General features: G+C 55.8%; 2 protein-coding genes across 2 annotated transcripts in view; one reads left to right on the top strand and one right to left on the bottom strand.

The window, feature by feature from the left end:
* The window catches only part of CCM2 (CCM2 scaffold protein), a 247,433-nt gene that overhangs the window by 13,328 nt on the left and 206,774 nt on the right, over positions 1-27,331 (top strand). The window lies entirely within an intron of this gene.
* PTPN23 (protein tyrosine phosphatase non-receptor type 23) overlaps positions 1-27,331 on the bottom strand; it is a 45,147-nt gene that overhangs the window by 6,011 nt on the left and 11,805 nt on the right. The window contains 19 exon segments of the mRNA XM_063122176.1: positions 50-2,234; positions 2,795-2,974; positions 4,399-4,550; positions 5,536-5,690; positions 7,137-7,481; positions 8,103-8,248; positions 9,090-9,155; positions 9,516-9,630; positions 11,468-11,547; positions 12,551-12,609; positions 13,915-13,971; positions 16,234-16,281; positions 18,043-18,174; positions 18,368-18,448; positions 19,396-19,527; positions 20,345-20,394; positions 22,454-22,530; positions 24,208-24,335; positions 25,242-25,316. Of these exon segments, the coding sequence (XP_062978246.1) occupies positions 50-2,234; positions 2,795-2,974; positions 4,399-4,550; positions 5,536-5,690; positions 7,137-7,481; positions 8,103-8,248; positions 9,090-9,155; positions 9,516-9,630; positions 11,468-11,547; positions 12,551-12,609; positions 13,915-13,971; positions 16,234-16,281; positions 18,043-18,174; positions 18,368-18,448; positions 19,396-19,527; positions 20,345-20,394; positions 22,454-22,530; positions 24,208-24,335; positions 25,242-25,316 (4,263 nt within the window).

The raw sequence follows: 27,331 nt of genomic DNA, 5'->3' as shown, positions 1-27,331 counted from the left end.
CCCAGAGTCCAACCCAGCTGCCACCGGACGAGGCCGTCCCCTCCCGTACCTTCTCGATCTCCTGCTCGGAGACCAGCATGATGACCACCGAGACCTTCTGCTCGTAGATCATGAGCCAGAAGTCGGCGGCGGTGCCGGCCAGCGGGGCCTGGGTGGCGATGAGGGCGGGGCAGTAGGAGGAGAGCTCCTCCACCCGGCTGGCGTTGATGTAGTCGTCCTTGCCCGACTGCAGCACCACGCGGTTCTTGTCGTAGGGCATGATGTCCTGGTGCCGGTTCTTCATGGAGTAGCAGCGGGCGATGGCGATGGAGCGCTGCCGGGCGTCCTTCTCCTGGGCCTCCTGCAGCCCCTTCCAGAGGCCGTCCAGCGCCCCCGGCGCCCCCAGGCCGGCCACCAGGCCCTGGAAGCGGCCCAGCTCCGAGAGCAGCCGCCGCAGGCGCTCGGGCTTCTCGGCGTAGGGGTCGCTCTCGATCAGCTGCACGGCCCGGGGCTTCAGGCCCTCCTTGGCGTCGGCTTTGGTGGGCTGCAGCAGGGGCTGCCCCCCCGTGGCCTTGGCGCCCCCGTGCTGGCTCTCGGGGCTGGAGGACAGGAGGTCGTCGGTGGAGGAGGAGCTCTGCCGCTGGAACTGGGCCTCGGGGGCCGCCGGCCCGAGCGGCGCGGCCCCGGTGGCCAAGGAGGACGGAGGCCGCGGCGGGCAGGGCCCGGCGGGAGGCGGCGGCAGGGCCAGGGCGGGCTGGGGAGAGGGCGCCGGCGAGGGCAGCGCCTGCCCTTGCACCACCCCCCCGCCTGGCATCTGGGCCAGAGCCGGGCTGGGCGCGGGGGGCACGCGGTGCGGGGGGGGCTGGCTTGCCGGCGGGGGCAGCGGCCCTGCTAGCACCACGGGGGCAGCCGGGATGGGGCCAAAGGGCCCCTGGGTGGATTGGCCCGGCAGCGAGGGGCGGAGGGGCACGGGCTGGCCCGGCCCCATCAGGCCCATGGGGTGGCCGGGCCCCCTGGTGGGGAAGGCCAAGGCGCCGCCAGAGTGCAGGGGGAGCGTGTCAGGGGGCGGCAGCGGATAGTGGTGGTGGTGGGGCCCCAGCTGGACCGGGAGCTGCCCTTGGCCGGCAGGGTGAGCCGGGAACGGGCCCGAGACCTGGGCTGGGAACGGGGGCTGGAAGGCAGGCGGCGGAGGCTGGAACTGGGGCAGGTATGGCTGCGGCTGAGCGGGCCTCTCCAAGGGAGGCTGGGCACGCCCGTGGGGGGGGAAGCCCGGCTGGGAGGCTGGGAAGGGAGCCAGGCCCTGCTGCAGGAAAGGGCCGCCCCCCGCCTGGGCATAGGAAAATGGGACACCGGGCCCTTGGGGCCCCACAAATCCGCCCTGGGGAGGAGGCCCTGCCCACTGGGGGAGCGGGCCAGCCACACCTCTGGCAGCGGCGCAGCTGGAGATGGGCCCCTGGATACTGTCCACAGTGGTGGTGGCCGGGCGGACCACCTGCGCATGCGAGGGGAAGGTGCCGGGGCCAAAGTGGGCGGGGGCCACGGGCGGGGGCCGAGCCCCAAGCGGCGGGGGCTGGACGGCTGGCAGTGCCCCACTGCTGGGGGCCTGCTGTCCCATGCCGTAGCCAGCCCCGGGGCCAGAGATGGCCATGGGGAGATGCTGAGGGGAGGTTCTTTGAGGGCCCAGCTGTGGCCCAGAGTAGCCAGGCTGCCCGGGGGCCAGGGCCGGGCCCCGAACGAAGGTGCCCTGGGGGTAGACCTGCAGGCTGGGCAGCGAGGAGGGAGCAGAGCTCATGGGAGGCCGGGCCGTCTGAGGAGCCGAAGGCGGCATGTGGTGGGCGGAAACGGGGGGTGGGCTGGAGATGCTGGGGAAAGGGCCCGGCCCCGAGCCGGCTGGGTTTCGGGGGGGCTGGTAGCGCCTCGGCAAGTGGGCGGCCCCCACGAACTGGCCCGGGGCGAAGGGCAGCTGAGGGGGCTGCCCGGGCCCGCTCGCCGCCCCCCGCCCTTCAGAGCACGGGGCTCTCCGGCCCGGGCAGGCGAAGGCCGGGTCCACCCCCAGGGCGGCCAGGGCGTCGGGAGGCAGCTGGGCCAGGTGAGCCGCGAGCACCTCGGGCGGGAGGCTCCTCAGCTCCTCGGGCAGGTCGGCCAGGGAGAGGGCGCCCAGGGCCAGGGGCTCAGCCGGCTCCAGCTCCGAGGCCTTCTTCGGGAGGGCAGGCTTGGGGGTGGTGGGCCTGGCCGGCGGCCGCCGCTTCGTCTCCCTGCCAAAAGAAGAGCGGACAGGGCCACCGTGTGAGCAGGGGGCAACCGGCCGGCCGGCCCCAACGCCCCCCAGGGCAGGCGAGCTGGAGAGAAGAGCTTGCTCCAGGGCCCTGGGCCGGCTGGCGTTCCAAACCCACCTTGCGTGGTTTCTCAGCACATGGCTTAAAGGTGCAGCTTTTGGATTCGGGGCCGGGGGTGGAGGTGGGGGAGAGGGCTGGACAAGCTAGGCTCAGGGCTGTTCTTCCTCCCCCTGCCCCCCCCCCCGGTGCGATGCCTCGACTTCAGAGCAGCTCAAGCGTGCAGCGGCTGCATTTCGTGACCAAACTGCGGGGCCTTGGCCTCTGCGGCCCCCCACAGGCCCTGATCATAGAAGCGGTGAAGGGGCATGCTGGGAGTTGCAGTTCAAGACCTCTGGAGGGCGCCAGGCTCCGGAAGGCTGTTTGAGCCCTGCCGCTGGGCTTTCCGGCGCCAGCCCTTTGGAGGCCAGCTGCCGAAAGGCAGGGTAGGGGGGCCACGCCGCCTTCCCCCCGCCCCCCTCAGCCGCGGAGGTGCCACCTACTTCTCCAAGACCTGCTGCCGGATCCCGTCGGCTGCTTTGCAGGCCGCCCGGGTTTTCTCCAGCAGCTTGGCCACTTTGCTCTCCAGGTCGGCGTAGAAATCTTTCCCTTCCTGGGATTTCTTCATCAGGTCCTCGTACGCTTCGTAGGAAGCCACCAGAGTCTGCAAGGTCGTGTTCCACCTGGCGGGGAGGAGGGAGAGGCGGCGGCTCAGGCGGAGGACAGGCGCTTCCTCTGGGGTCTGGTGGGTGGAGGCCCCCGGGAAGGGCGCCCCCGAAGGGCAGAGACAGCGTGTGCACCCCTCCAGGCTTGGCTCTTTCCCCTTTCCTGCACGCCAGCATTCCCCCACCCGATGCCTTCCCTGGCCTGGCCGGGGGACGCTGGGGGTTGTAGTCCAGGTTGGGGAAGGCTGGCGTGAATTGTCAAGGGAGATTCTCCAACCCCGGCTGAGCCTCTTGCTGGAGAGGAGTTCCCTTTGGCCAGGGAAGGCCGAAGAGGAGCAGCAGCCCCTACCCTGGACGGCTCGAAAAGGGGACGAGACCCAGGCATGGAGGGAAGAGCCCACAGGGTCGACCAGGAGCACCGCACTCCTGGGCTTCTCCTTCCGAAGGAGATCCCACCGGCACCAAGACGGTTTTCTTTCGGCCCAGCCATTGGAACTGTACTTTATTCATAGAATCATAGAATAGCAAAGTTGGAAGGGGCCTACAAGGCCATCGAGTCCAACCCCCTGCTCAACGCAGGAATCCACCCTAAAGCATCCATGACAGAGGGTTGTCCAGCTGCCTCTTGAAGGCCTCTAGTGTGGGAGAGCCCACAACCTCTCTAGGTGACTGGTTCCATTGTCATACTGCTCTAACAGTCGGGAAGTTTTCCCTGATGTCCAGCCGGAATCTGGCTTCCTTTAACTTGAGCCCGTTATTCCACGTCCTGCACTCCGGGAGGATCGAGAAGAGATCCTGGCCCTCCTCTGTGTGACAACCTTTTAAGTCTTTGAAGAGTGCTCTCATGTCTCCCCTCAGTCTTCTCTTCTCCAGGCTAAACCTGCCCAGTTCTTTCAGTCTCTCTTCATAGGGCTTTGTTTCCAGACCCCTGATCATCCTGGTTGCCCTCCTCTGAACACGCTCCAGCTTGTCTGCGTCCCTCTTGAATTGTGGAGCCCAGAACTGGATGCAATACTCTAGATGAGGCCTAACCAGGGCTGAATAGAGAGGAACCAGTACCTCCTGTGATTTGGAAGCTCTACTTCTATTCATGCAGAACGCATATATAACGTTCAGTTATTTCGAACAGAATGTGTCGGGTTTGCCGGCTGAAGGATGAACTTCCTTTCGGGGGTGTCATGATACGGCTTTTTTATTGGACTTGACGTCGTGCGGATGAAGGGCAGTTTCCGTGTGTCCCAGTCGTAACTCTAAGACTAACGGAGCCTCTGCTTGGTCAGCATCGCTGGCAGAGCGGTGGGCCTTTGCTCCAGCCCAGCAGGGCCCTCCTTGGCTGGTCTTGCGGGAGCAGTCCTGGGGAGGGTCTGCTGGAGCCAGCAGTTCAACCAGCCGCTGGTCTGCTTCCCAGTCCGTCCCCCCCCCCCCCCAATCCCCTCACTCACTTGTGCTCCACCTCAGTGAGGACCTTGCGCACGGAGGCGTACTTGACGTTGGCATCGGTCAGGGCTTTGAGGATGTTCTCCTGGGCAGCCAGGTTCTGCTCCAGGTAGACCTTCATCTGGTCGTACTTCTTCAGCTGCTCTTCAAAGAGTTTCTGGAGCGAGAGGGAACAGAAGGCCAGGCCAAGCTGTGAGAGGCGGGGCTGAGGAGAACGGCTGTCTAGGAACTGGCGAAGGGGGGAAGGAGAAGCCCCCCCCCCCGGGGATCCGTGGCATGCAGATCAGAGCGCTGGCAGGCACAGAGTGATCCGGGGGGCTCAGAAAAAGGGGAAAAAGTAGGGATGTGCTCCGCTTCTCCTCGGACCGGAGAAGCAGGAGCGGATCGGGGGGCTTCGCCTCCCCTTAAGGCGGAGGTGAAGAGGATCAGGGGAGCTGTGGAGTGTTGCAGAGCGGATCGAGGTGAAGGCGGATCCGCCTCCATCCGGAGCTCTGCAAAAAAGGTAAGGGGGGGTTACTTGGCCCTGCTGCTGTCGCTGCAGCCCATGTGGCGATGGCGGCAGAGCCAGGTAAGGGGGAGGGGGTCTTACCTGCATCCGTCCGCAGTCCCGCAGCTGCTTCAACTGAGCCTGAGGACTCAAACAGGAAGACCAGGCCGCAACTGCGGCCTGGTCTTCCTGGTTGAGTCCTCAGGCTCAGTTGAAGCAGCCGCAGGACCGCGGACGGATGCAGGTAAGGGAGAGGAGGGCCTTACCTGGTGCCACTCCCTGCCACTGCGGAGCTCCGATTCGGAGCCGGAGCTCCGCAGCGGAGCGGAGTGGCCCCTAGGTGGATCGAGGCTGGCCGGATCGGGCGCGAAGAGGATCGAGGGGGTCCGTGCACACCCCTAGAAAAAAGGGGCCCTTTGGCTGACAATTCAGAGCTTGACTGCCCTGGAAATGCAAGCGGGAGTGGCTGTCCTAGCTGTGTGCTCTGAAAGGAGCCCTGGAGAAAAAGGTCCAGGGCAGCCTTCCTCAACCTGGTGCCCTCCGGATGCGTTGGACTGCAATTCCCATCATCCTCAGCCCACACAGCCGCCACCAACCACCCCTTCCCCACACTCTGCAAAAGGGAACGGAGGCAGGTCCCAACCCGGCCGCTCACCTTCATCTCGGAGCGGTCCGTGGTCACCAGGGAGGTCGTGATGTCGTCCTTTTGGATCATCTCGCGCAGCTGCTGCTCCAAGGAGACCCGCTGGTCCTTCATCTCCTGCACCTTGGCCAAGATCCGCTTCAGGTTCTGCAGCACCTGCTTGTCATCTATGGGGCAAGATGCAGCCGGTCAGGCGCCACGGGACTGCTCTCCCCAAAGACTCCCCTCAGTCTCCCTCGGCCGAGCAACGGGCGTACAGAGGAACCCTGAACTTGGGGAGAAATCGTGGGCTGGAGTTGGGCTGACAAATACCTTACAGACTCACCCACACAGAATCCGGGGACTCTCACAGAACAGTAAAAAGTTAAAATCTCATGTAGGAAGATTTCAGGTATTGCAACGTCTCTGTGCTAACCCATAAAAACAAGAATCTGGGCCAAGGAAAGCTTAATTCCCCAGTCTGCAAAAATTATGGAAATCAGACTTATTTTTGTAATTTCTTCTGCAAGCGTTCGTATGCTGAATAATGTATGCTGAATAAAGGAAGTGAGGCAGGTGGCTACCAGGAGGAGCAGGGCCTTCTCCGCTGTGGGCCCCCGGCTGTGCAATGAGCTCCCTAAGGAGGTTCGCTCGGCACCTACATTATATGCTTTTAGACGCCAGGTGAAGACCTTTTTATTCTCCCAGCATTTTAACAGTCTATAAATACATTTTAACTTGGTGTTTTAAATTTGTAATTTTGCACTGCTGCTGTTTTTATCTGGTTGAGCTTTTATATTGCATTTTATAGAATGGTTTTATACTGCTGTTTTATACTTTGAATGTTTTTCATTTCTGTGAACCGCCCAGAGAGCTCCGGCTATCGGGCGGTATAGAAATGCCATAAATAAATAAATAATAAATAAACTCTACTTCTGTCGGCCATCAGGAGGAGAAGGACGCTGAAGCTCTGGAAATGTCACCAGATGTTTCCCAGAGATCTCAAACTTGACAACGTTAAGGGCTAGAAACTTGGGAGGAACGAGGCCGCCATTCCCATGAAGCTGCCTTCTACACCCAGTGCCGGCACTAGGCTTCCCACCTGCCCTGCTCACTGCACATGTAGAGTCACACGGCCCACGTGTCGCCCTGCTGAACACAGGAGGGGCGCAAGGAGGTCAAGCCGCTTGCAGTCGGGGGCAGAAACAATTTCAGAGACGTTCTCGGGAGCCGCGTTCCACAGGTGGGCGGGGCCAAAGGGAAAAGGGCGTGGCCAAAAGACAACACACCCCCCCACCCCAAATACCAACTTATCTTAGCTTAAAGGTAGTGAAACCTCAGGCGAGGCATTTCAGCCTCTTGGAATGGGGGGGGGGGGGGAAACGGGCACGAAACGCAGGGAAACCACCAAAGGGCTGGCGTGGCTTATGCGGGCAGTCCGGAAGTTCCACACCGCCCCTCCCTGCTGGAGGGAGGGGAACGGCCTTGAAAGCCTGGCGAAAGCGTAGCCCGGTGGAGGGGGGGGACGGACCCTTCCCACCGAGAAAGAGGGAGGCGCCTGTGCGCCCCAGGGGCCGAGGGCTCGCACGAGGGGAGGGGAGGCGTCCCTCCGCCGCCGCCGCTGCCCGCCTCACCTTCCGTCAGGCTGGGGGCAGGCAAGGCCGCCCTGACGAGCTCCAAGGGCCCGCTGAGCAGCCGAAGGTTGCTGATGTGGAGGTTCATGGCCTTGTGCAGCTCCGTGTTGGTGAAGCTGGCCTTCTTGTGCACCTCCAGGTACTTGGCCCACTCCTTGGCCACTTCTGCCAGCCCGGAGGAGGAGGGGGAGGAGGAGGGGGAGGGAGGGGGAGGGGAGGCCGGCTGCGGTGGGGGCAGCTTGCCCAGCGCCTCCTGCAGCTTCTGCTCCTGGGACTCGTCTTCATCCAGGAGGTCTTTGATCTCCTTCAGGGAGGCTTCCACGTCCGTGAACACGCCAGAAAGCACTGGGCGGGAGAGGGAGGAAGCAGGAGGAGAGAAAGAGGTCAGAACCGAGAAGGGGAGGCTGGGCTCCCGAGCAGCAGAAGCCAGGAGGCGGCGGCGGCGGCGGCTGCTCCCCTCTTTGGGCTCCCCCACCCACCCACCCCGACACCACCGGAGCACGCCAGGAGGGAACGGCCCGCAGCCCTTCCCATCGCAGGCTGCGAGGCCACCCGCCATTCCAACCAACTTGGGGAAGCCTGGGCCGGGGTCAAGCTGGCCAGGAAACCCAGCCCACTTCTGTGGAAGCTCTGCCCATGCTCAGAAACACTTCCCCCCCAAGGCTCAAGCGCCTACATTTCAGCTTCCTAAGAAAGAGATTCTGATTTGGCTAGAAGGTGTGTGTGTGTGGGGGGGGGAAGGTGCGTCTTCTAGCACCCCAAAGTTAAAAGCAACCTGTCCCCACCGGACAGAGCTGGAAGGAAGACCCTGTGGCGCTGGCTTTGCCCACAGCTGGGCTACGTGGTTGGTGTTAGTGCCCCGCCCTGCCACGTGGCACAGAAAGGGTGCTCATCACGGCGGAAAAGCAGCAGCTCACGCCTCCTTCCCACCCCCAGGGCTCAGGGGCCCAAAACCCAGCCGCTCACCCTGCATGGATTGGACAAGGTTCTTCACCGTCTCCGGGCGCACGCTCAGCGCCGCGCATTTCTCCATCAAGATGGGCGGGATGTGGTTGTACATGTCCAGATTGTCAACCGTCTCGGGGTCCAGCTGCAGGGAGTCCATGAACTGCCTGCGAAGAGAGAGAGAGGAAGCGGTCGGGTGGAGGCAGCACCCGACGGAGTCTCGCCCGAACCATCCCGTGCCCTGGGGCCTCAAGCGCCAAGAAAGGCTTTGGGATTCGCACACAGCACCAACATGGACTCGTAGGCCTGCTGGCTTGGAGCAGCAACACCTTCTCTTCAAGACCGTCTGCCTCTGCCAGGACTGTAAGAAGCCGGTTCTCTCCACTCTAATGGCCAGGTCACGCCTGCGCCAGTCCCGGCATTCGCTGCACGGAACGGCTTTGCAGGAAAGCCAGGTCTCCTCAGGCTGGGTCCACGGCAGTCCTTGGGCACTGGGCTCAGCCTGCGCAAACATCCAGGGCCTCAACCGTCCCCTTGCGTGGAGAAAGGGAGCCGGATGGCCCAAACTGCCGCCCAACCCCAGCCCTGCTTCCGTTACGGGAAAATGAGACCGGGCAGCGAGCGTTTCAAAACGGAAGAACTCAAACGCGCGACGCGCAGAGTTCAGAGCAAAATCGCTCCGGGCGACCCCCACGCACAAGCCTCATGGGCGACAAGGCCTCGGAGAGCCGCTGGAGCCGTCACGGGGCGAGGGGCGCTCCAGGGTCGTGGCCAACGTCATTCCCCCAATACGGCACTGGGACGCGAAGAGACTCCTGAAGAGGAGGATCCCGCTGAAGCGGCCTTCTCCAAACCAGCGCCCTCGAGATGCGTCCGACTACAACGCCCAGAATCCCCCGGCCATTCAAGCCCACCAGGATGCTCTGCCTACCAAGGGTGGGCATGTGGGGAATCACCGTCCGCCCTTCCACAACGCCCCCCCCCCCCGAATTCCAGAAACATACGCACTCCAAGACTTCGTTCCTGGTGTCAATCTTGGCCATGGCTTCTCGCAGCAGCTTGGCCTTCTCTTCACTGACAGACACAGAGAGAGAGAGAGAGAGGGACAAAGAGGAAACGCCGCTTAGCGCAAGGACTTCCCACAAAGGGCGCCGCAGACCACGAAGCGGCTGCAACCCCCTCGCTTCGGGGTTCCGCCTGGCCCGGCCGGCCGTTCTGCTGTGGGACAGCACCGCCCCCTGCCTCAAGAACCAAACTGGTGCCGACCCAAACCCGTGCCTTGCTGCGCCCCCTTCCTTCCTCTGAAGGTTCCCCCAAACGCAGCCTTCCGTCTTCCTCTGATTCGATTCCCCCGCCCGCGCTGCGCGAAGCAGCTGGTAGGGCAAAGAGCTTCCCAGAATGCAAAGCCGCTCAAGGCCAGGCGGAGGAGCTCACCTGTAGAGAGACGACGCCTCGTGGGCGGCCATTGGAACCAGCTTGGCAAAAATATCGGGGCCGGTCACAGCTGGGTCTGTGGGGTTGACCGGGAGCGCCTTCACGAGGGGGGCACCTGGGCAGAAGGCGCGACAGCGGCACAAGGTCAGAGGCAGCTGGGCATCCCCAGGGGGCGCCTGGGAGGAACTTCCCAGGCCGTGGGGGTTTTGTAAACCGCCCCGAGAGCTTCGGCTATGGGGCGGCATAGGAATGTCATTTATTTATTTATTTATTTTTACATGTAGATGCCGTATCTCTTCAATTGAAGACGCCATCGATTCCTAGACGCACACTAATTTCAGTACCACCAACAGAAGAAAGAAACCTAAGACACACCCGCGATTCTAAGACGCACCCCGTTTTTAGAGATGTTTATATGGGGGGAAAAGTGTGTCTTAGAATCAAAGAAATAGGGTACTGTCCCATAGCCAAAGCTCTCTGGGCAGTTTACAAAAGTTGAAAACAGTAAACATTTAAAAAGCATACAAAATTTAAAAACCATCAGAAACATAAAAACAACAGTATAAAAACAACAGTATCCATTTAAAAACAACAGTTCTGGGGGCCATTAGAAAACAAACTTAGCGTTGTTAAGTGCTGTTAAACGCCTGGGAGAAGAGGAAAGTCTTGACCTGGCGCCTGAAAGATAACAATGTTGGCACCAGGTCAGCCTCGTCGGGGAGACCATTCCGTAATTGGGGGGCCACCACTGAGAAGGCCCTCTCTCTTGTTGCCCCGCTCTGAGCTTCCCTCGGAGTCGGCACCCGGAGGAGGACCTTAGGTGTTGAGCATAGTGTACGGGTAGGTTCATGTCGGGAGAGGCGTTCAATCAGGTATTGCGGTCCCAAGCCATAAATTAGAACAACAACAAGACGACATTACGGTTAGACCTAGAGCTCCTGTAGATTTGAGTAACGCATTTTTCAAAGAAAAGAAAGGGTCCTTGGTGTTGCTAAGAACAGCTTTTAAGGCAGGGGTGGTGAAGCTCCGTCCTGTGGAGATGTCCCGCCCGGCTAACGGAGTTCTTCCTCCTAAGCCCCGCCAACCCACTGAGGAGGGAGGAACCTCTGGCATCGCCAATCACTGACCGGAGATAACAGGGATTCCCGTTTTCACACACACACACACCAACTGGCTGGGACATACAGGAGCTCTCATTCAACACGTCTGGAGCCTACCAGGTTGGGGAAGGATGATTTAAAGTATGTAGCCAAGATCTCAGCACCTCCATCATTTTTAAAGAACGCAGTGACTGCGATAAGGCTGCACTGACTTCATCTAACGCAGGCCCCAGTCCTCATTGTACATCTGGCCGGGAAACAAACCCACCATGTGATTTTGGCAGTGCGGTTCTACGCGGCTGGCATTTCATGCCAACACGTCCTCCAGTGTTGAGGGCTGGCACTTGCTACGCTAGGAGAGACACGTGATGGCAGCCTTCCTGGAACTTGCTGCCCTCCAGAGGTGTTGGACTGCAACTCCCATGCTGGCTGGGAATGATGGGAGTTACAGTCCAATGTATATGGAGAGCTCCAGGCTGGGAAAGGCTGCACCGTAGGAAGCACTCCAAAAACAGAGACTCAGCCAGGACTTGCAAACATCCCAAATTCCCCTTGTCCTAATCTTCTATTTATTTTTGGTAACATCTCATCCAATTCTGTACCCAGATTTTTCAAAGCTTTGTGCCATCCATCACGAGACTTGTCAATAGCTACTAGTCCAGGGAAAAGCAGTATTTCTCTCTAGGCAAGAGAAGCAGGAAAAAGTCCCCGAAGTTCACCTTCTGTAGCTGCTTGTTTTTATACAATTCACTGGACTAAAAAGTGAATTGTAAAGGTACTTTTAAAGTATCCCCCCCCCACTCTGCCCTAGACACATGGGGGAGGGGCACTGACCAGGTCTCTTCGCTTTACCTTTCACTGACTGCAAGGTATCCAGAGCAGGGACGGCTTCGTGGTAGATGAAGTCATTGTCCTTTTTGGCAGAGGTGTACCTGAACAGCAACGAAAGATCAGAAAGGCCGCGTTTGAGGAAGAGACACACCTAGGAGGCTGACAATTCAAAACCTGGCGGGCCCAGAGAGAATTTCCCAGCTTAAATGGGAAGTACAGCTCAAGCAGGCCACCAATAGCAGCACTGCTCATTTTCAACAGAGCCGGGTTTAGGGAGCCCCAAGAAAAGATTTGGACGGTGCAGCTGAGCTGGGCACCTGGAGTGTGAGGAGCGCTAGGTATTCACTCTGTAAAGCTGAGCAGGGGAGAGGGAGGGAGGGAGGGGCTGGCACCCCCTCCCCCCTTGAGCCCAAGGGGACACTAAAAGACCCACATGCATTCCATGAGCGCACGACTTCATGGTTTCGCTTAGGAATTTATGTTCCACCGCATGCAAAAAGGACGATAAGGTGATCGACAAGTCACAATGGTTTTATATTATGTCCAGGATCAGGGGCAGCAGGCCTCTGGAGGCTGGTTTCTGGGGAACAGGACGAGGGGTGTGTGCTGTTGCACTCAGGCCCTGCTCGTGGGTTTCCCACTGGAACATCTGGCTGGCCACCGTGCAAAACAGAACACTGGACTAGATAGGTCCGATTCAGCGTGGCGCCTCTTACAAGCCTTCTAGTCCTTACGGTTGCAGGTAATCAACCAACCATGACAATGTATGGAAATGGAAACTGTTTAGAAGAGCAGAGAGCAGAGCAAAGCTTCCAGCCGTCAGATTGCAAAAGGAACCTGGACGTGCCTCAATCTCCCTCTTCCGCCTTGCAAAATATTCTGCGTGGACTTGTGGGGGGGCGTGGGGTGGGGGTGGGGGTGGGGTAGAAAAGTTTTTAAGTCTGGAAAAAACAGGTTGTTTGAAACCTACAACGGTTCTCTTTTTGCATAATGCAGGCTTCCTTGGTGCCAAATTAAGATCGGGGGCAGGAAATGGGGGCCACGGCGAGAGACGCAGCAGCCCCGGGCAACCCTGGAGGAGGGAGAAGAGAAGCACAGACTCACTTTCCGCCGATGACATCCATGGTGAACCTCAGCGCTTCCTGCACGGTTTCAGGCTGACCCTGCAAGAAGCGGCATTATAGTTAAAAAATGTTTTTAATTCCGTATCTCTTTGAACGGAATTCACGGGCAGAGGCGGCAAACGGGAAGAAATCACAGTATGTCCCACAGAAGGCCCTAGGAGAGAGTGGAGGCACGCTCCTTCCTCACACACAAAGACCAGAATTTGGGAATCCACCAAGAACACCAGGACCGAGAAAACGAAGGACATCTTCACACAGCACAAAATTAAACAACGGCCACCAACTTGGACAGCTTAAAAAGGGGATAAACGCACGGCGGAGAAAGTGCCTCTGAGTACCATTCCCTAGAGGGCCAGGATCTCTTCTCGATCCTCCCAGAGTGCAGGACACAGAATAACAGGCTCAAGTTAAAGGAAGCCAGATTCCAGCTGGACATCAGGAAAAACTTCCTGACTGTTAGAGCAGTACGACAATGGAACCAGTGACCTAGGGAGGTGGTGGCCTCTCCCACACGGGAGGCCTTCAAGAGGCAGCTGGACAACCATGTGTCAGGGATGCTTTAGGGTGGATCCCTGCATTGAGCAGGGGGGTGGACTGGATGGCCTTGGAGGCCCCTTCCAACTCTATGATTCTATGATCAATCGGGGGAAGCTTTTGCCTTCAAACGCTGCCTGTGGGCTTCCCAACCAGGCATCCCGACAAGACGGCCAGGCTAGACTCGATGGACCTTTCGCCGGATCCAGCAAGTCCCTTTGGGTGTTTGTCTTCTCTCCACCTCCCATGATGCAAACTTGCATGCCAGCTGTTCCTGAGGCTAACAACAGATCTGTGGGGTCAAGCTGATGGCTTCATAGGGTTATAGGCTCTGTGGATTCAGACAGACGAGTTTGGGTCCCATCTCTAGTTCACAAAGCCCTGGTTTTGCTCCTGGTATGAAGTGCATCCATATACTGAAGATATTCCAAAGGAAAGGGTTGGAGAGTGGAGAGGCTGAGGGTTTCCCTCATCTCTGCAGTCGAACGGAGAAGCTTTGGGATTCAGAACCAGGTTTCCAGGTCAGTTTAGCAATGCAAATGGAACAAACTCATGCAAATCCAGTCGTTTTGCACAAACTTGCTAAACTGCAGAACCGGGATTTCGTGACCACTGAAACCAGGATTTTTTTAAAAAAAACTGCAGAACTTTTAAAAGCAGCCTTGCCCAGCTTGGTGCCCTCCAGATGTGCTGGGACTGCAACTCCCATGAATCCCAGCCAGCCCGGCCAATAGAGGGGGACGGGCTAGAGAGAGCGGCTTCAAAGCCACCAAGAATTCAAAAGGGAAGGAAGGAAGGAAGCAGCTGTACCTTGGCCAGTTTGATGGCTTCGTTGAGCTTATCTAGAGCACTCTGGAAGTAGATGACCTGCAAAGAGGGCAGAGATTCAGTCCAACAGAACCCCGGAGCGGCTTTACATAAAAAGCGAGAGACTTGGGATGAGCAAAGCCTCACAAATAACCCAGAAATGCAGAGGGACCTTCTAGGGAGAAAGAAAGAGCAAGACAGTAATCCCGTCAGCAATGTTAGGAGGGTTTTGGCCTTGCGGGGCCTACTTCGTTTTTGTTTTACTAGAACCCTGAGGCCCACCAATCAGAGCCAGGTGCAAAATGGAGGGGGGGGGGCAGGGCAGGGCAAGGGGGGGGGGAGAATACAGTCAGTCGTCTACTGCACCCCACTTGCCATACACTGTCTACAAATACAAAAGCCAGAGGCAAAGGGGTGAAAACGGAGATGTGGTTTATTAAAAATAATGACCGACGCGTTTCCGACCCCGGGTCGGAAACGCGTCGGTCATTATTTTTAATAAACCACATCTCCGTTTTCACCCCTTTGCCTCTGGCTTCTTTCTTGGGGTTCCTTCATTTTTTGGGCTTCTACAAATCCAAGCCTACTTCTGAGCGCCTGAGGAGCTGGAGGGATTGCGGCAGTGGCTGGGCAGCTGCCCCGAGCAGGGCGTCGGGACCAGAGGCCCTCCCCGGCTCTAGGATTCCCGGCTCACGTGACAGGGGCCCCTTCCCAGGGGGAGCTGCATCAGAACCTTCTCAGCCATCCAGGGTGGCTCCCCGTTCTGTGCCACAGCTGGTCCCCCTCCTCCTGCAACCCACCTCACCACACCCCCAAACACGAGTGGCCTTTCCTACCTCGGCCCTTGCCCCCCCCCCCAAAGAGAGCACGAAACGGAATCTCTGCAGGTTTTGTGCATAGGACTGACCCAGAGACTGAAAGAACTGGGCAGGTTTAGCCTGGAGAAGAGAAAACTGAGGGGAGACATGATGGCACTCTTCAAGGACTTGAAAGGTTGTCACACAGAGGAGGGCCAGGACCTCTTCTCCATCCTCCCAGAGTGCAGGACACGGAATAACGGGCTCAAGTTAAAGGATGCCAGGTTCCGGCTGGACATCAGGAAAAACTTCCTGACTGCTAGAGCAGTATGACAGTGGAGCCAATGACCTAGGGAGGTGGTGGGCTCTCCCACACTAGAGGCCTTCAAGAGGCAGCTGGACAACCATCTGTCAGGGATTCCTGCCTTGAGTAGGGGGTTGGACTTGATGGCCTTAGAGGCCCCTTCCAACTCTACTATCCTATGATTCTATGAACCCCAATTAACAAGGATCCTGCATTAAATGGTTCAGCACCATAGACAGCTCCCGGTCTCCCCCCGCCCCCTTTTAGTCTCTCCCCCTCCTACACAAAACCTTCTTCTCTTTTCAGAACAAACTTGCTGAACTCTAGCCCCTCCGGCCCGGGACAGGCTGCTCCCAATTGAGGCTTGCTAACCCACACAGTTTTGGGTTTTGTTACCACTATACTGTCCTCTCCTGCCATCCTTGCAGCTAGAAGACCAGGAGTTTTTACTGCAAAGCCCCCGACAAGCAAGACAATGCAGCAGTTTCTACAGAGAACCCTTCTTAAAAATTTAAGCAAGCTTCACGCTGAACGCGATCCCTGCTAACAACTCAGTCTCCGGGGAGGGGTGGCAGTTCTGGCCCTCCCCTCGCCCACAGAGTCCCTGCTCCTTGTTAGGCTCACTCAAGGCTCCTCATATCCCATAGGGGCATAGAACAAGGACCAAGCCTGTGCACCCCCACCCCAGAGGTGGTTGGACTGCAACTCCTGCCATCACTTATCTTGGCCATGCTGGCGAGAGCTGACGGAAGTTGCAGTCCAAGAACATTTGGGATGGAGCCTGGTGCAGAATGAGCCCCAGACCAGGTTTTCGTTGGGAAGGAATGAGGCTGATAGACGTGTGGCAGCCAAGGGACCTGGGCGACAGCAGGACGAATCCACGGGAGGCCACGAGCGTCTGCTTCTAGAACTCCAGCTGCTCCAGGCAAACCTCTTTGGAGGGACTTGCAAGAGCGGCGGATGACGCGTCCCAGAAGGGAAGCCCACTGGGCAGGCCTAAGCCATTCCACGCACTGGACGGAGCGCGCCCCTTTATCCCACCCCTTCTGCCACACGGATTTTGCTCGTGCCTCCGCAGCCGCCCAATTCGACATCGCAATCCTCAAAACGGCTGAAAGACGAGCCCCTCGGGGAGATCTACCATGGCCCGCAGGTTAGATTCCCCCTCCGTCCCAGGCAGCCAGGCAGAAGGCACCCGCGCGGGTTATTCACATGACTTACCCTCTCCCCGTACTTCTGCTGCTCCTCTGCCTGCTTGCCCATATGCAACTGGAAGGAAATGGGAGAATGAACCACCCTGCTGAAGCAGACCGGCAGGACGCACCTGGAGAAAACTCTTTCTGCTTGATGCTAGAAAGTTTGCATTTATACCCTTAATGCTCCCCCCCCCCCACCACTGGCCTGGAAGCTGAAAATATGGGAACACACACAGAAGCCCGCATTGACCAAGCTTTGCTAACGCTATGCAGTGTAGACAATAATAATAAAAAAAAACCAGTGGAAAAGGTGATACATTGATTCAGAGCCATTTTCAGCCAATTCTCATCAGTATATTGTATTAAATTTGATAAAATATTGCTCTCCACTTCCTTCAGGCCGACACACCCAAGCCCCGCCATGCAGCCCGGGTCAATCCCTACGTCCTAAATTACCAGAAGCGACGAACTGGGATCAGAAGTGACAAAAGCTGGAGAAGGAAAATTTAAAAGTTCTACGAAAACACCTTCCAAAAATGTATTTATTTTAAAATTTTAATTAATTAATTAATTTCTATACCACCCAACAGCCAAAGCTCTCTGGGCGATTCACAAACAACCATCTTTTTGTTGGCTGAGATTAAGGGGCTGAAATATTTGGTTGTCACTTTTATAGCTCTGTACTGTGGAAGAAGGTAGCTCAGGGCATTTGCTGCTTATTCCGTTTTTGGAAGTGGGGTTCTGAGAAAGAGCAGGATTAAGCAGGATTCGTAGTCTGGGGGTTCTCCTAGAACCATCTCTGTCACTTGAGGCTCAGACAGCCTCAGTGGCACGGAGGGCTTTCTACCAACTCCGGTTCGTGGCCCAGCTAAGCCCGTCTGGACAAGGATAACCTAGCTTCAGTTGTCCACACTCTGGTAACCTCCAAATTAGATTACTGCAATGCCCTCTACATGGGGCTGCCTTTGAAGATGGTCCGGAAGCTGCAGCTTGTGCAAAATGCAGCGGCCAGATTGATAACCGGAACCAGAAAGTTCGAACATGTAAGACCGATTCTGGCCCGCTTGCATTGGCTGCCAATATGTTTCCGAGCCCAATTCAAGGTGCTGGTTTTAACCTATAAAGCCCTACATGGCTTGGGACCACAATAGCTGACGGAACGCCTCTCCCGACATGAACCTACCCGTACACTGCGCTCAACATCTAAGGTCCTCCTCCGAGTGCCTCCTCCGAGGGAAGCTCAGAGGATGGCAACAAGGGAGAGGGGCTTTTCAGTGGTGGCCCCCCAATTATGGAATGATCTCCCCAATGAGGCTCGCCCGGCGCCAATATTGTTACCTTTTCGGCGCCAGGTCAAGATGTTTCTCTTCTCCCAGGAAGTTAATATATGAGAGTTTTTTTTAACTGACCCTAGAATAACTGTTTTAAATGGATATTGCTGTTTTTATGCTTTTGAAATTTTTGTATATTTGTTTTTAATGTTCATTGTTTTTAACTTTTGTAAACCGCCCAGAGAGCTTCGGCTATGGGGCTGTATATAAATGTAATAAATAAATAAATAAGAGAAAAATAAGATTAAGGGCATGGATGGATGGGGAATGTTGGAAGACGTAGGGCTTTCTTCCTGTCTAAACATGCGCAAGATTGCGCCCTGAATTAGTATGCGGAATGCCTTAGATGTCTGTGGAGCACTAAGTGGCCCCCTCCTAAAGGCAGTGGAGATACTGCTAGTGGGTCGGCCAACCCAAGGCTGCTGTGGGGCAGGGGCCTGTCGGGCCAAGCGGAGCTCCCCGGGTATCGCATTGCACCAAGCCCAGCTCCCCACGATACTCACGTGGGCCACGGCAGCAAAATAGTAGATCTTCATCTGTACCAGCTTCTTCCAGTCCTTCTGGATCTTCCCCAGCAGGGAGGCCGTTTCAGAGTTCTCCAAAGCCCGGCAGGCTTCTTTGTAGTAATCCACCACCTTGGGGAGGGGAGGCGGGAGCAGGAGGGCAGGAACGCCCGGGTTATTGCTGGTTTTGGAGAAGGCGCGGAGGGGACCCACTCTGGGCACAGCTCACTGCCCAGCCAATAGGCTGCCTCTCTGCTTTATCCTTGTTTAGGGGGCAGAGCTCCCCACCCCGTCCCCCAGGTTGAAGGCTCCCCAAGCTGCTCACCTGAGCACTGATCCTGGCCACCAGGAAGCTCTTGCGGTTGTCCAGCATGGACTTCTCCAGAAGGCACTCCTGAGCCTGGCCCTCCACGGAATGAGGAGAAAGGCAATGTGAGGAAAAAGCGGGACGGAGAGGAAAGAGGTCCTGGGCAGCGTCAGGTCTGTGCCGAAGAGCAGCGCTGCCGAATCAGAGCCAAGGGCCCACCCGGTCCAGCATCCTGCTCCCCACAGGGATCCACAGATGCCGACAGGAAAAGTCCACAAGCAGGACAGGAGGGCAACAGCCTTCTGCCGCTACTGATCGTGGAGGCGGCACAGAGCCGTCGTTAACTAGCAGCCGCCAAGGGCGAGCTAGCGCTAGGGGAACTTTGTTCACCTTTAGGGTATCGCAAGGCTCTTGGTTGCTTTTGCTGCAACAGACTAACCCGGCTGCCCCTCTGGAAGCACTGCGGAGCTGAGATGCTCCAAGAAAATGAGACGGAAGTCAGCAGCTGTTGCCTTCTGCAGCTGGACCCCAAGAGATCTGTACTAGTCAGAAGCTTGCAGACTTCCCTTTCTCCAACAGACAGAAGAAATGGCGAGGCCGGGACTTCGTGGCTTCCAGAGGCAGGTGGAACGCAACATCTGTCAGGGATGCTTTAGGGTGGATTCCTGCCTTGAGCAGGGGGTTGGACTCGATGGCCTTGGAGGCCCCTTCCAGCTCTGCGATTCTATGATTCTATGATTCTATGAACACACTGGCTGCCAGATCCGACCACAAAGGAAACGCAGGAAGCCTGCTTGCTTAGCTCGGTTCTCTGACCGTCAGGGCTCTCTAAGGCAGCCTTTCCCTGCCTGGTGCTATCCAGATGGGCTGGGCTACAACTCCCATAATCCCCAACCAATAGGCCTTTTGCATCACCGGGTCCTTTGCTAACTGGCGATTTGGGGAGTTGAACTGGGGACCTTCAGCATTCAAGTTTCGTGCTCAGCTGCGGGGCTGCAGCACTTTCCAGATTCTCACACCCAAACAGCCTCCCCAGACAATCTTACCAGCATGAGGTTGATGTTCAGGTTAAGGATCTGGTGGCTCATATCGACGCTGTAGGAGTGAGGGAAATGGTCCCGGAGGTAGGCAAAGGCGCCCGCGGCACACTGGAAATGGGTGCAGGAGACCTTCATGCCCTGTAAGACAACAGTTGGGGCGGTGGGGGGGGGGGGGGCAGTTTCATTTCCAACAAGCCACACCAGAGGACCCCTCAGGGAGGCTCAAGGGTCGTCCACGCATCGAGAACAAACACAGCCCAATCTGAGCAAGGCAGGGGTGCGGAACCTTTCAACCCGAGGGCCAAATTCCATTCTGGAGAAGCTCTCGGGGGCCGCATTCCAGTAGTGGGCGGGACCCAAGGCAAAAGGGGTGGGGCCAAAACACATCTTCTATGCTTGCAGCTCGTCCTGCCAGAAACTACGTCTCAGGAGAGGCCATTTCAAGCTTTTAGAACGGGGAGAAAATGGCATAAAAGCCAAAACGCCCCCAGACAATTGGTGGTTGGGGAGAGGGAAGGGGGCGTGGACTTAGTTCTGGGGAACCCTGGAGGGCTGGGTCGTGACCCCGGGGCCTGAGGTTCAACACCCCTGGAGCAACGGGATGCCTCCACCACCACCACACACGTTAGCACCCAATGCGTAGAAGGCTTCCTGTGCTGTGCCCCTCCCAAGGCCAGCCAAGGCCAGCATCTTATAGCTTTAAGCTTTTTACCAGCACTTCAACCTTCTGGAATGGGGAAAAGGCTCTACAAAAGCACAGAACGATTGGCGGTTGAAGGAAAGAAGTGGGGCCAGGGGAAGAGGGGAGGGAGGCGTGGCCTTCTGGGGAATCCCAGGGAGCCAAATTAGTACCCCACAAAGGCCGCAATGTCGCTCCTGGGCCTGGGGGGTTTCTGCACGCGTGCTTGAGCACTATTCATCCAGCATTGGGAAGGGATTCGGCGCAAAGCCTTACCTCCTCAGACACCCTTTTGTCCATAGCCCCGAGCATGGAATGCAAGGCACCTAGAAAGAGGGCGAGAGGAAGGAGAAGGGGACCATGTCACTGGTGGCACCGGGCCACAAAGAAACCCAGGAAGCTGCCTTAGACTGGGTCGGACGGTTTTATCTATGGAGCCCAATGCTGCCTAACGCTGCCTTCCCCAAGTTGGCAGCCTCCAGATGCGTTGGAGTGCAATTCCCATCACCCCCAGCTGGCATGGGCGAAAGGCGTCAGCTTGGGGAAGACTGGGCTACTGTGACAGGGGGCGGCTGCTCAGGCTGAGAAAGGTCTTTGTGCCTGCCTGGACCTTAAGATCATCCATAGGGGCCCTTCTCCGTGAGCCCCTGCCAAAGGAAGTGATGCAGGGCCTTCTCCGCTGTGGCACCCTGGCTGTGGAATGAGCTCCCCAGAGAGGTTCGCCTACACTGTACTCCTTTCCATTGCCAGCAGAAGACCTTTTTATTCTCTCAGTATTTTAACACTTAATTTAACTTAAATTTAAACTTTGCTGTTTTAAATTCCATATTTTAACCTATATCAATTTTCACCGTGCAGTTTTAATCCTGGTTGCGCTTTTTATATTGTATTTTGTATTCGTGTTTTTAAATTGTTAGTTGTTTTTATGCCCTTCATGGTTTTAGTTTTTGTGAACCGCCCAGAGAGCATCGGCTATTGGGCGGTATAAAAATGTAATAAGTAAATAAATAAAATCACCCAACCCCAGAGGCCCTTTCAGACACCCACGCCAAGGAGTGAACCCGGGGCTTTCTGCCCATGAAGCGGGGGCTCGATGACTGAGTGATGGTGCCAAAGCCCCCTCCCAAAGGGGTCCCACCCACGGTCGGGCATTCAGAGTTCCGTCTTGGGTACACATTGAAGTTTCCACGAGGAGAATTGCCTCACCCCCTTGGGAAAGAGCTGCAACGCTGAACGTCTGTACGTGCGCAGGGGCGGGACGAAGGGCGAGCGGCTAAGAAAGGCACCGGCACTGCCCATGCCACTGCCCGGGTGCGGGGAGGGGAAGCAGGTGAAGAGGAGAGCCGGGACTGGGCTGGTTTGGGCTGCTCTGTGTACAATTCAAGACTTGCACAGACAGATTTATTTTTAAAGATCTGTAAGGCACCTTTCGGGGTGCACTGCCCCCCACAAGGCGGCTTACAGGTTTACAAAACACAGGAAGATACAAGTGCAATTTAAAACTCACACGTGCAAGCACCTAGCTCACACAAACGTTCTAGCTGTCACGTTCTGTACCTGTTTCAGTTTCCAAAACATCAAGGGCAGCCCCACGTAGGGTTGATTGCAGTAATCTAACGAAGGCCTGTATCACTGTGGCTAGGTGAGCTTCCTTTAGGTAGGGCCTCAGCTGGCAACCAACCCCACCTGTGCCTCAATAGATGGTGCTGGGTCCAGGGGCATTCTCAGACTCAGACCCTCCCACCCATGTTCCCCAGCAACTGGTGCATATACGCTTTCTGCCTCTGATACTGGAGGCAGCACAACAGACATCAGGACTAGAAGCCATTGATAGCTTTCTCCTCCAGGAATTTATCCAACCCCCTTTAAAGCCATCCTAACTGGTGTCCACCAGAACATTTTGTGGACTTCATTTAGGGTAGAGGTGGGCAACTCCAGATATTTTGGCCCATGACTCCCATCGGCCAGTACATCCAGTGGGGGACAATGGGAGTTGTAGGCCAAAACATCTGGAGGGCCACAAGTTGCCCACCCCTGATAGAGAGCATGGAAGCATAGCCTAACCTCATTGGCCTGAATGAAGACACCGCCGTCACCAAATCAGTCAGAACGGCCGGCCGCTTGTTTGCCAGGGGGAGACAGCGGAAGCCATTCGCCAGTGGAAGCTGGTGGCTCCGATGGTCAGTGGGGCTGTAGATCCTGGGAAGTTCCTTGAGAGTTCTGACTGGAACCCGGAGTGGATTCACCGTTTCACTGGCACTGGAGCCGCCAGCCACTCTGACTTGATTTGTTTTAGTCTAGGGTGCTACAGGAGTCCTCCTCTAAAGCCACTTCCTCTCAGGGGAAAGTTGTATGTCCAAGCCCAGACAATGAAAAGGTCCTTACCCAGATTGTAGAGGATGCAGGCCTGCTCATACTTGATATCCTCGTGAGTCACAGCCTTGCCGGAGAAGATCTCAGTCCTGTCAACAGAGAGGGCCATTAAGGCAGCTGACCAGAATGCGCTCCGGCAGAGGGGCCCTTTGCCCGGGAAGCACCCTCCCTCCGGTGCAGCACTGAAGAGGCTCCTGTCCCAGGAACTACTGGTCTCAATTACATGCCTCTCGTTTGAGCTGCAGGGGGACGTTTGACTACACAGTGACGCCACAGCACCCAAGCCAAGTCACAGGCCCACACCACAGCGGCGCAGACGTCCCGTTCCCCCAGGTATGGGCTTGCACACTCCTTGGAAGAAGTCACTGAATATGCCGCTTGCTTCCCTCAGCCGCTACGAAAAGCCCCCCTCTTCTCAAATCTCTGCACGTGCTCCCTGACGCTTCTCAAACCAGTTTCACGTCACTGGTCCTTTCAAAGGCCTGCCATCTCTGTGCTGACTACACCCTCCTCCTCCGTACAAACGTGGTCCTCTCCCACCACTGCCTTTAGGCCTGCCGCCTTGCCACTTCCAACACCCAAACGGGCCGCCCCATCTCTATCCATTAGCCTCTATAGCTAATACCCCGGAAGACAGAAACAAACTTCAAAGTGATCTTGATAGGCTGGAGTGCTGGGCTGAAAACAACAGGATGAAATTTCATAGGGATAAATGCCAAGTTCTACATTTAGGAAATAGAAACCAAAGGCACAGTTACAAGATGGGGGATACTTGGCTCAGCAATACTACAAACGAGAAGGATCTTGGAATTGTTGTAGATCACAAGCTGAATATGAGCCAACAGTGCGATAGGGCTGCAAGAAAGGCAAGTGCTATTTTGGGTTGCATTAGTAGAAGTATAGCTTCCAAATCACACGAGGTACTATATTCAGCCCTGGTTAGGCCTCCTCTAGAGTATTGCGTCCAGTTCTGGGCTCCACACTTCAAGAAGGACACAGATAAGCTGGAGCGTGTTCAGAGGAGGGCAACCAGGATGATCAGGGGTCTGGAAACAAAGCCCTATGAAGAGAGACTGAAAGAACTGGGCATGTTTAGCCTGGAGAAGAGAAGATGGAGGGGAGACATGAGAGCACTCTTCAAATACTTAAAAGGTTGTCACTCAGAGGAGTGCCAGGATCTCTTCTCGATCCTCCCAGAGTGCAGGACACGGAATAACAGGCTCAAGTTAAAGGAAGCCAGATTCTGGCTGGACATCAGGAGAAACTTCCTGACTGTTAGAGCAGTACGCCAATGGAATCAGTTCCCTAGGGCTCTCCCACACTAGAGTCATTCAAGAGGCAGCTGGACAACCCTCTGTCAGGGATGCTTTAGGGTGGATTCCTGCATTGAGCAGGGGGTTGGACTCAATGGCCTTAGAGGCCCCTTTTGACTCTGCTATTCTATGATTCTATGTTTCTATGATCTTCTTCATCCCTTCTCAAACCGTGCTTCTCCTGCCAGCCCTTTTGTGGATCAAAACAGGCCCACTGTCTGTGACCAATTAACGCTCCCGCGCCTCTCCGCCACCTTTGCTACGTCCTCCACCATCACCTTTCTGCCACCCCTCCAACACGGAAACATTGCAGCAGCCGCTGTTTCCCTCCATCTGGTGTGCAGACGGAGAAAGCCTCAACCCCACTCTGGCCGGCCGAAAGGACTTTGGGGTAAAAGGACAGGCCAGGCCCTTTACTCCTCTGCCAGGTGTCCCTCCCTACAGCTCTCTTACCAGGTGATGGGGACGGCCGCCTCGTGCTCTGCCCCCATGGGAATGCGGCTCTGCAGATAGTGAAGCTGGCCAAAGTACTTGCGTAGGATGCTGCACCCTTCAAAGTCCCTGGGCACGTTCACGGCATTCTGCAAGGAGAAAGGGAAAGTGAGAGAGCGAGAGTTCCCGGGTTGGCTGTGAAGGGGACGGTGGGAGAATGGAGGACTCTCCCCAAGGACATTCAACCCTTTAAAGCCTGCATGGGGGAGGATATTTTTTAGGAAGTGAGGCAGGTGGCTACCAGGAGGAGCAGGGCCTTCTCTGCTGTGGCACCCCGGCTGTGGAATGAGCTCCCTAAGGAGGTTCGCCTGGCACCTACACTGTACTCTTTTAGTCGCCTTTTTATTCTCCCAGTATTTTAACAGTCTATAAACTTAATTTTAACTTTGCCGTTTTAAATTTGTATTTCTGCACTGCTGCTGATTTTATCCCGGTTGTGCTTTTACATTGTATTTTATATCACGTCTTTATATTTTGAATGGTTTTTATGGTTTAAATTTTTTGTGAACTGCCTACAGAGCTTCAGCTATTGGCTGGTATAAAAATGCAATAAATAAATAAATAAATAAAAAAATAGGAGTTTTCATCTCCACCAGGAGCAGGTCTTTTGTAAAGCTAATGGGCCTTAATTGCTCATTCCAGACCAAGCATTTCCCCACTAGCTACTCTGACAATTTCAGCTAAGCTCAGAGGTCACAGGGAATTCTGAGGGAGGCGGCAGATGAGGTCAGCAACCCTGCTAATCAAAAAAGTCCCGTCGCTTTGTCCCAGTGAGCACGGTCTCCAACTGCATCCGGGCAAAGGCACACCTTGCCCACCAAACTCCGGCTTCATGGGAAAAACCTAACGATAGTTCTTATAAACGCCTTCTGGCCAAACAATCCTAACGGCCAGAGCACTGATTCACAGGCCGGGCTCCCTCCTCCTGCAGCAGCTCATGGACCATTTATCCCTCCCTCCAGGCCTCTGTTTCCCCTCCCACACATGGTCCTCACCTGCCTGAGCTGCTCAAGCTTCTTCAGCTCCTCGTTGTAGTTCTCTGGATTCTCACCGTAGTTCTTCAGAACAAACTGGCCGGAGGAAAAGAAAAAAGGGTTACAGCTCATACCTGGAGATCCCTACAGACAGGAGAAGAGGACAAGCTCAGGTGTGCCAGGATAGAAGGCTGACAAAGGGCCTGGTTTTTCTGGGTCAGAGAAAGGAGGGCTGCTCCCTGTCCCAACTTGGCTGAATGCGTATATGTGCATGTACAAACATTATGTATGATGGAGGGACACACTTAAGAAATGTGCACACTATTAGGAAAGAGTAACAAAAGCACACACACGCACACACACACACACAGAGCCCATTACTAGCCTGAGAAAACTATTCCTCTGGTTTTCACTCAGCGACTTAAGCTATTTTTAAATCCTTGAGTGACATCTCCTAGAGGAGAGTGAAAGATCTGTCTTTCCCACAGACAGCATTCACACGGAGTACATCAGAGATGGTGGCCAGACAGAACCTGGCCAGGTCCTGTTCTTCTGATGTCTCACCTGCTATTACAGGATCCTCCTACACCGGCAGAAGGTCTAGTCCCCGTCTTCACCCACCCCACCCATCGTGCGGATGGGAAATTATCACCTGGAGAACCTTTCCCACGCAGTGACAAGAGCAGGCTGCTTTCTAGCATGGGCGGCTTGGAACTTATCCATTCCTGGACAAAAAGCAGCGCAGAGCATGCCAGTGGCAGCCTGCAGCAGGACGATCACTCTTCAGGTATAGTAGAGCCACACAATCTAGTTCCAATTGGGACATTTGCCTCCCTTCTAGAATGATTTGGACATTTATCACCTTGCTTTCAGATTAAGGAAGAAAGGCAAGATGCAATAAATACTTTTTAAAAAGTCCATGTGCAGGACTGGACCCCGACGGACCACACGATGGACAGAGTGTATGAGAGAGACCCCCAACTACATTTCAGTTTCTGCTAAACTGAATTGCTCTGATACAGGTCTGTGTTTGGAGGGTGGGGGATATATCCCTTCCCTTCACATTTCTAGAAATGGACCAGGAAGGTGTTTCTTTCATGGATGAACATCCAGGTACGTTTCCCATGAGGAAACTCAGTTCAGCCTTTCCGAATCAAATGTGGAGTTCATCGGATTGGGCAAAGCTGTGTTAAAGATTCTCCATTAGCAACCAGGATGATCAGGGGTCTGTAAACAAAGCCCTATGAGGAGAGACTGAAAGAACAGGGCATGTTTAGCCTGGAGAAGAGAAGATGGAGGGGAGACATGAGAGCACTCTTCAAAGACTTAAATGGTTGTCACACAGAGGAGGGCCAGGATCTCTTCTCGATCCTCCCAGAGTGCAGGACACAGAATCATGGGCTCAAGTGACAGGAAGCCAGATTCCGGCTGGACATCAGGAAAAACTTCCTGACTGTTAGAGCAGCACGACAATGGAACCAGTTACCTAGGGAGGTTGTGGGCCTTCAAGAGGCAGCTGGACAGCCATCTGTCAGGGATACTTCAAGGCGGAGTCCAGCATTGAGCAGGGAGTCAGACACGATGGCCTTACAGTCCCCTTCCGACTCTACTATTCTAGGATTCTATGAAATATCATGAAGCCCAATTATTCCCTGTTCTGAGCTGATGCAAAAGCCACTCCGGAAAACAAACTGCAGCCCTGCCCACCTGCAATGCACTTCCATCACAAGACGTCTCGGACTGCTCTAAGCATCAAATGCATGACCAGGGTATTTAAGCAAGTACAGAGATGCCCACATGCTCCAGGCAGCCTTGCTGGCAACGTGACACGTGGTAAACCACGTTCAAAGTCAGACCAGCTATGCAAATTCTGACAGCGGGGGGGGGGGGGGACGGTACAGGAGATGGATTAGCACTAAAACTATCTATGTTCCCAGACTAAACTTCCATGATGCTCTGTGAGGGGCTGCAAAACCACTATTGAACCATTCTTACAGAATCAGTTGCAGAAGCTGAAAGGATAATACTTTAAAAAAAACAACATACAGTGAAAACTGGTGGCTCCAATGTCAGTGGGGCAGTGAATCCGCTCCGGGTTTCATAGCTCCTTT

Source organism: Elgaria multicarinata, chromosome 1 (genome assembly GCF_023053635.1).
Source record: "Elgaria multicarinata webbii isolate HBS135686 ecotype San Diego chromosome 1, rElgMul1.1.pri, whole genome shotgun sequence".
In the NCBI taxonomy this organism is placed as follows: domain Eukaryota; kingdom Metazoa; phylum Chordata; class Lepidosauria; order Squamata; family Anguidae; genus Elgaria; species Elgaria multicarinata.
This window is presented reverse-complemented; position numbering and strand designations above follow the sequence as displayed.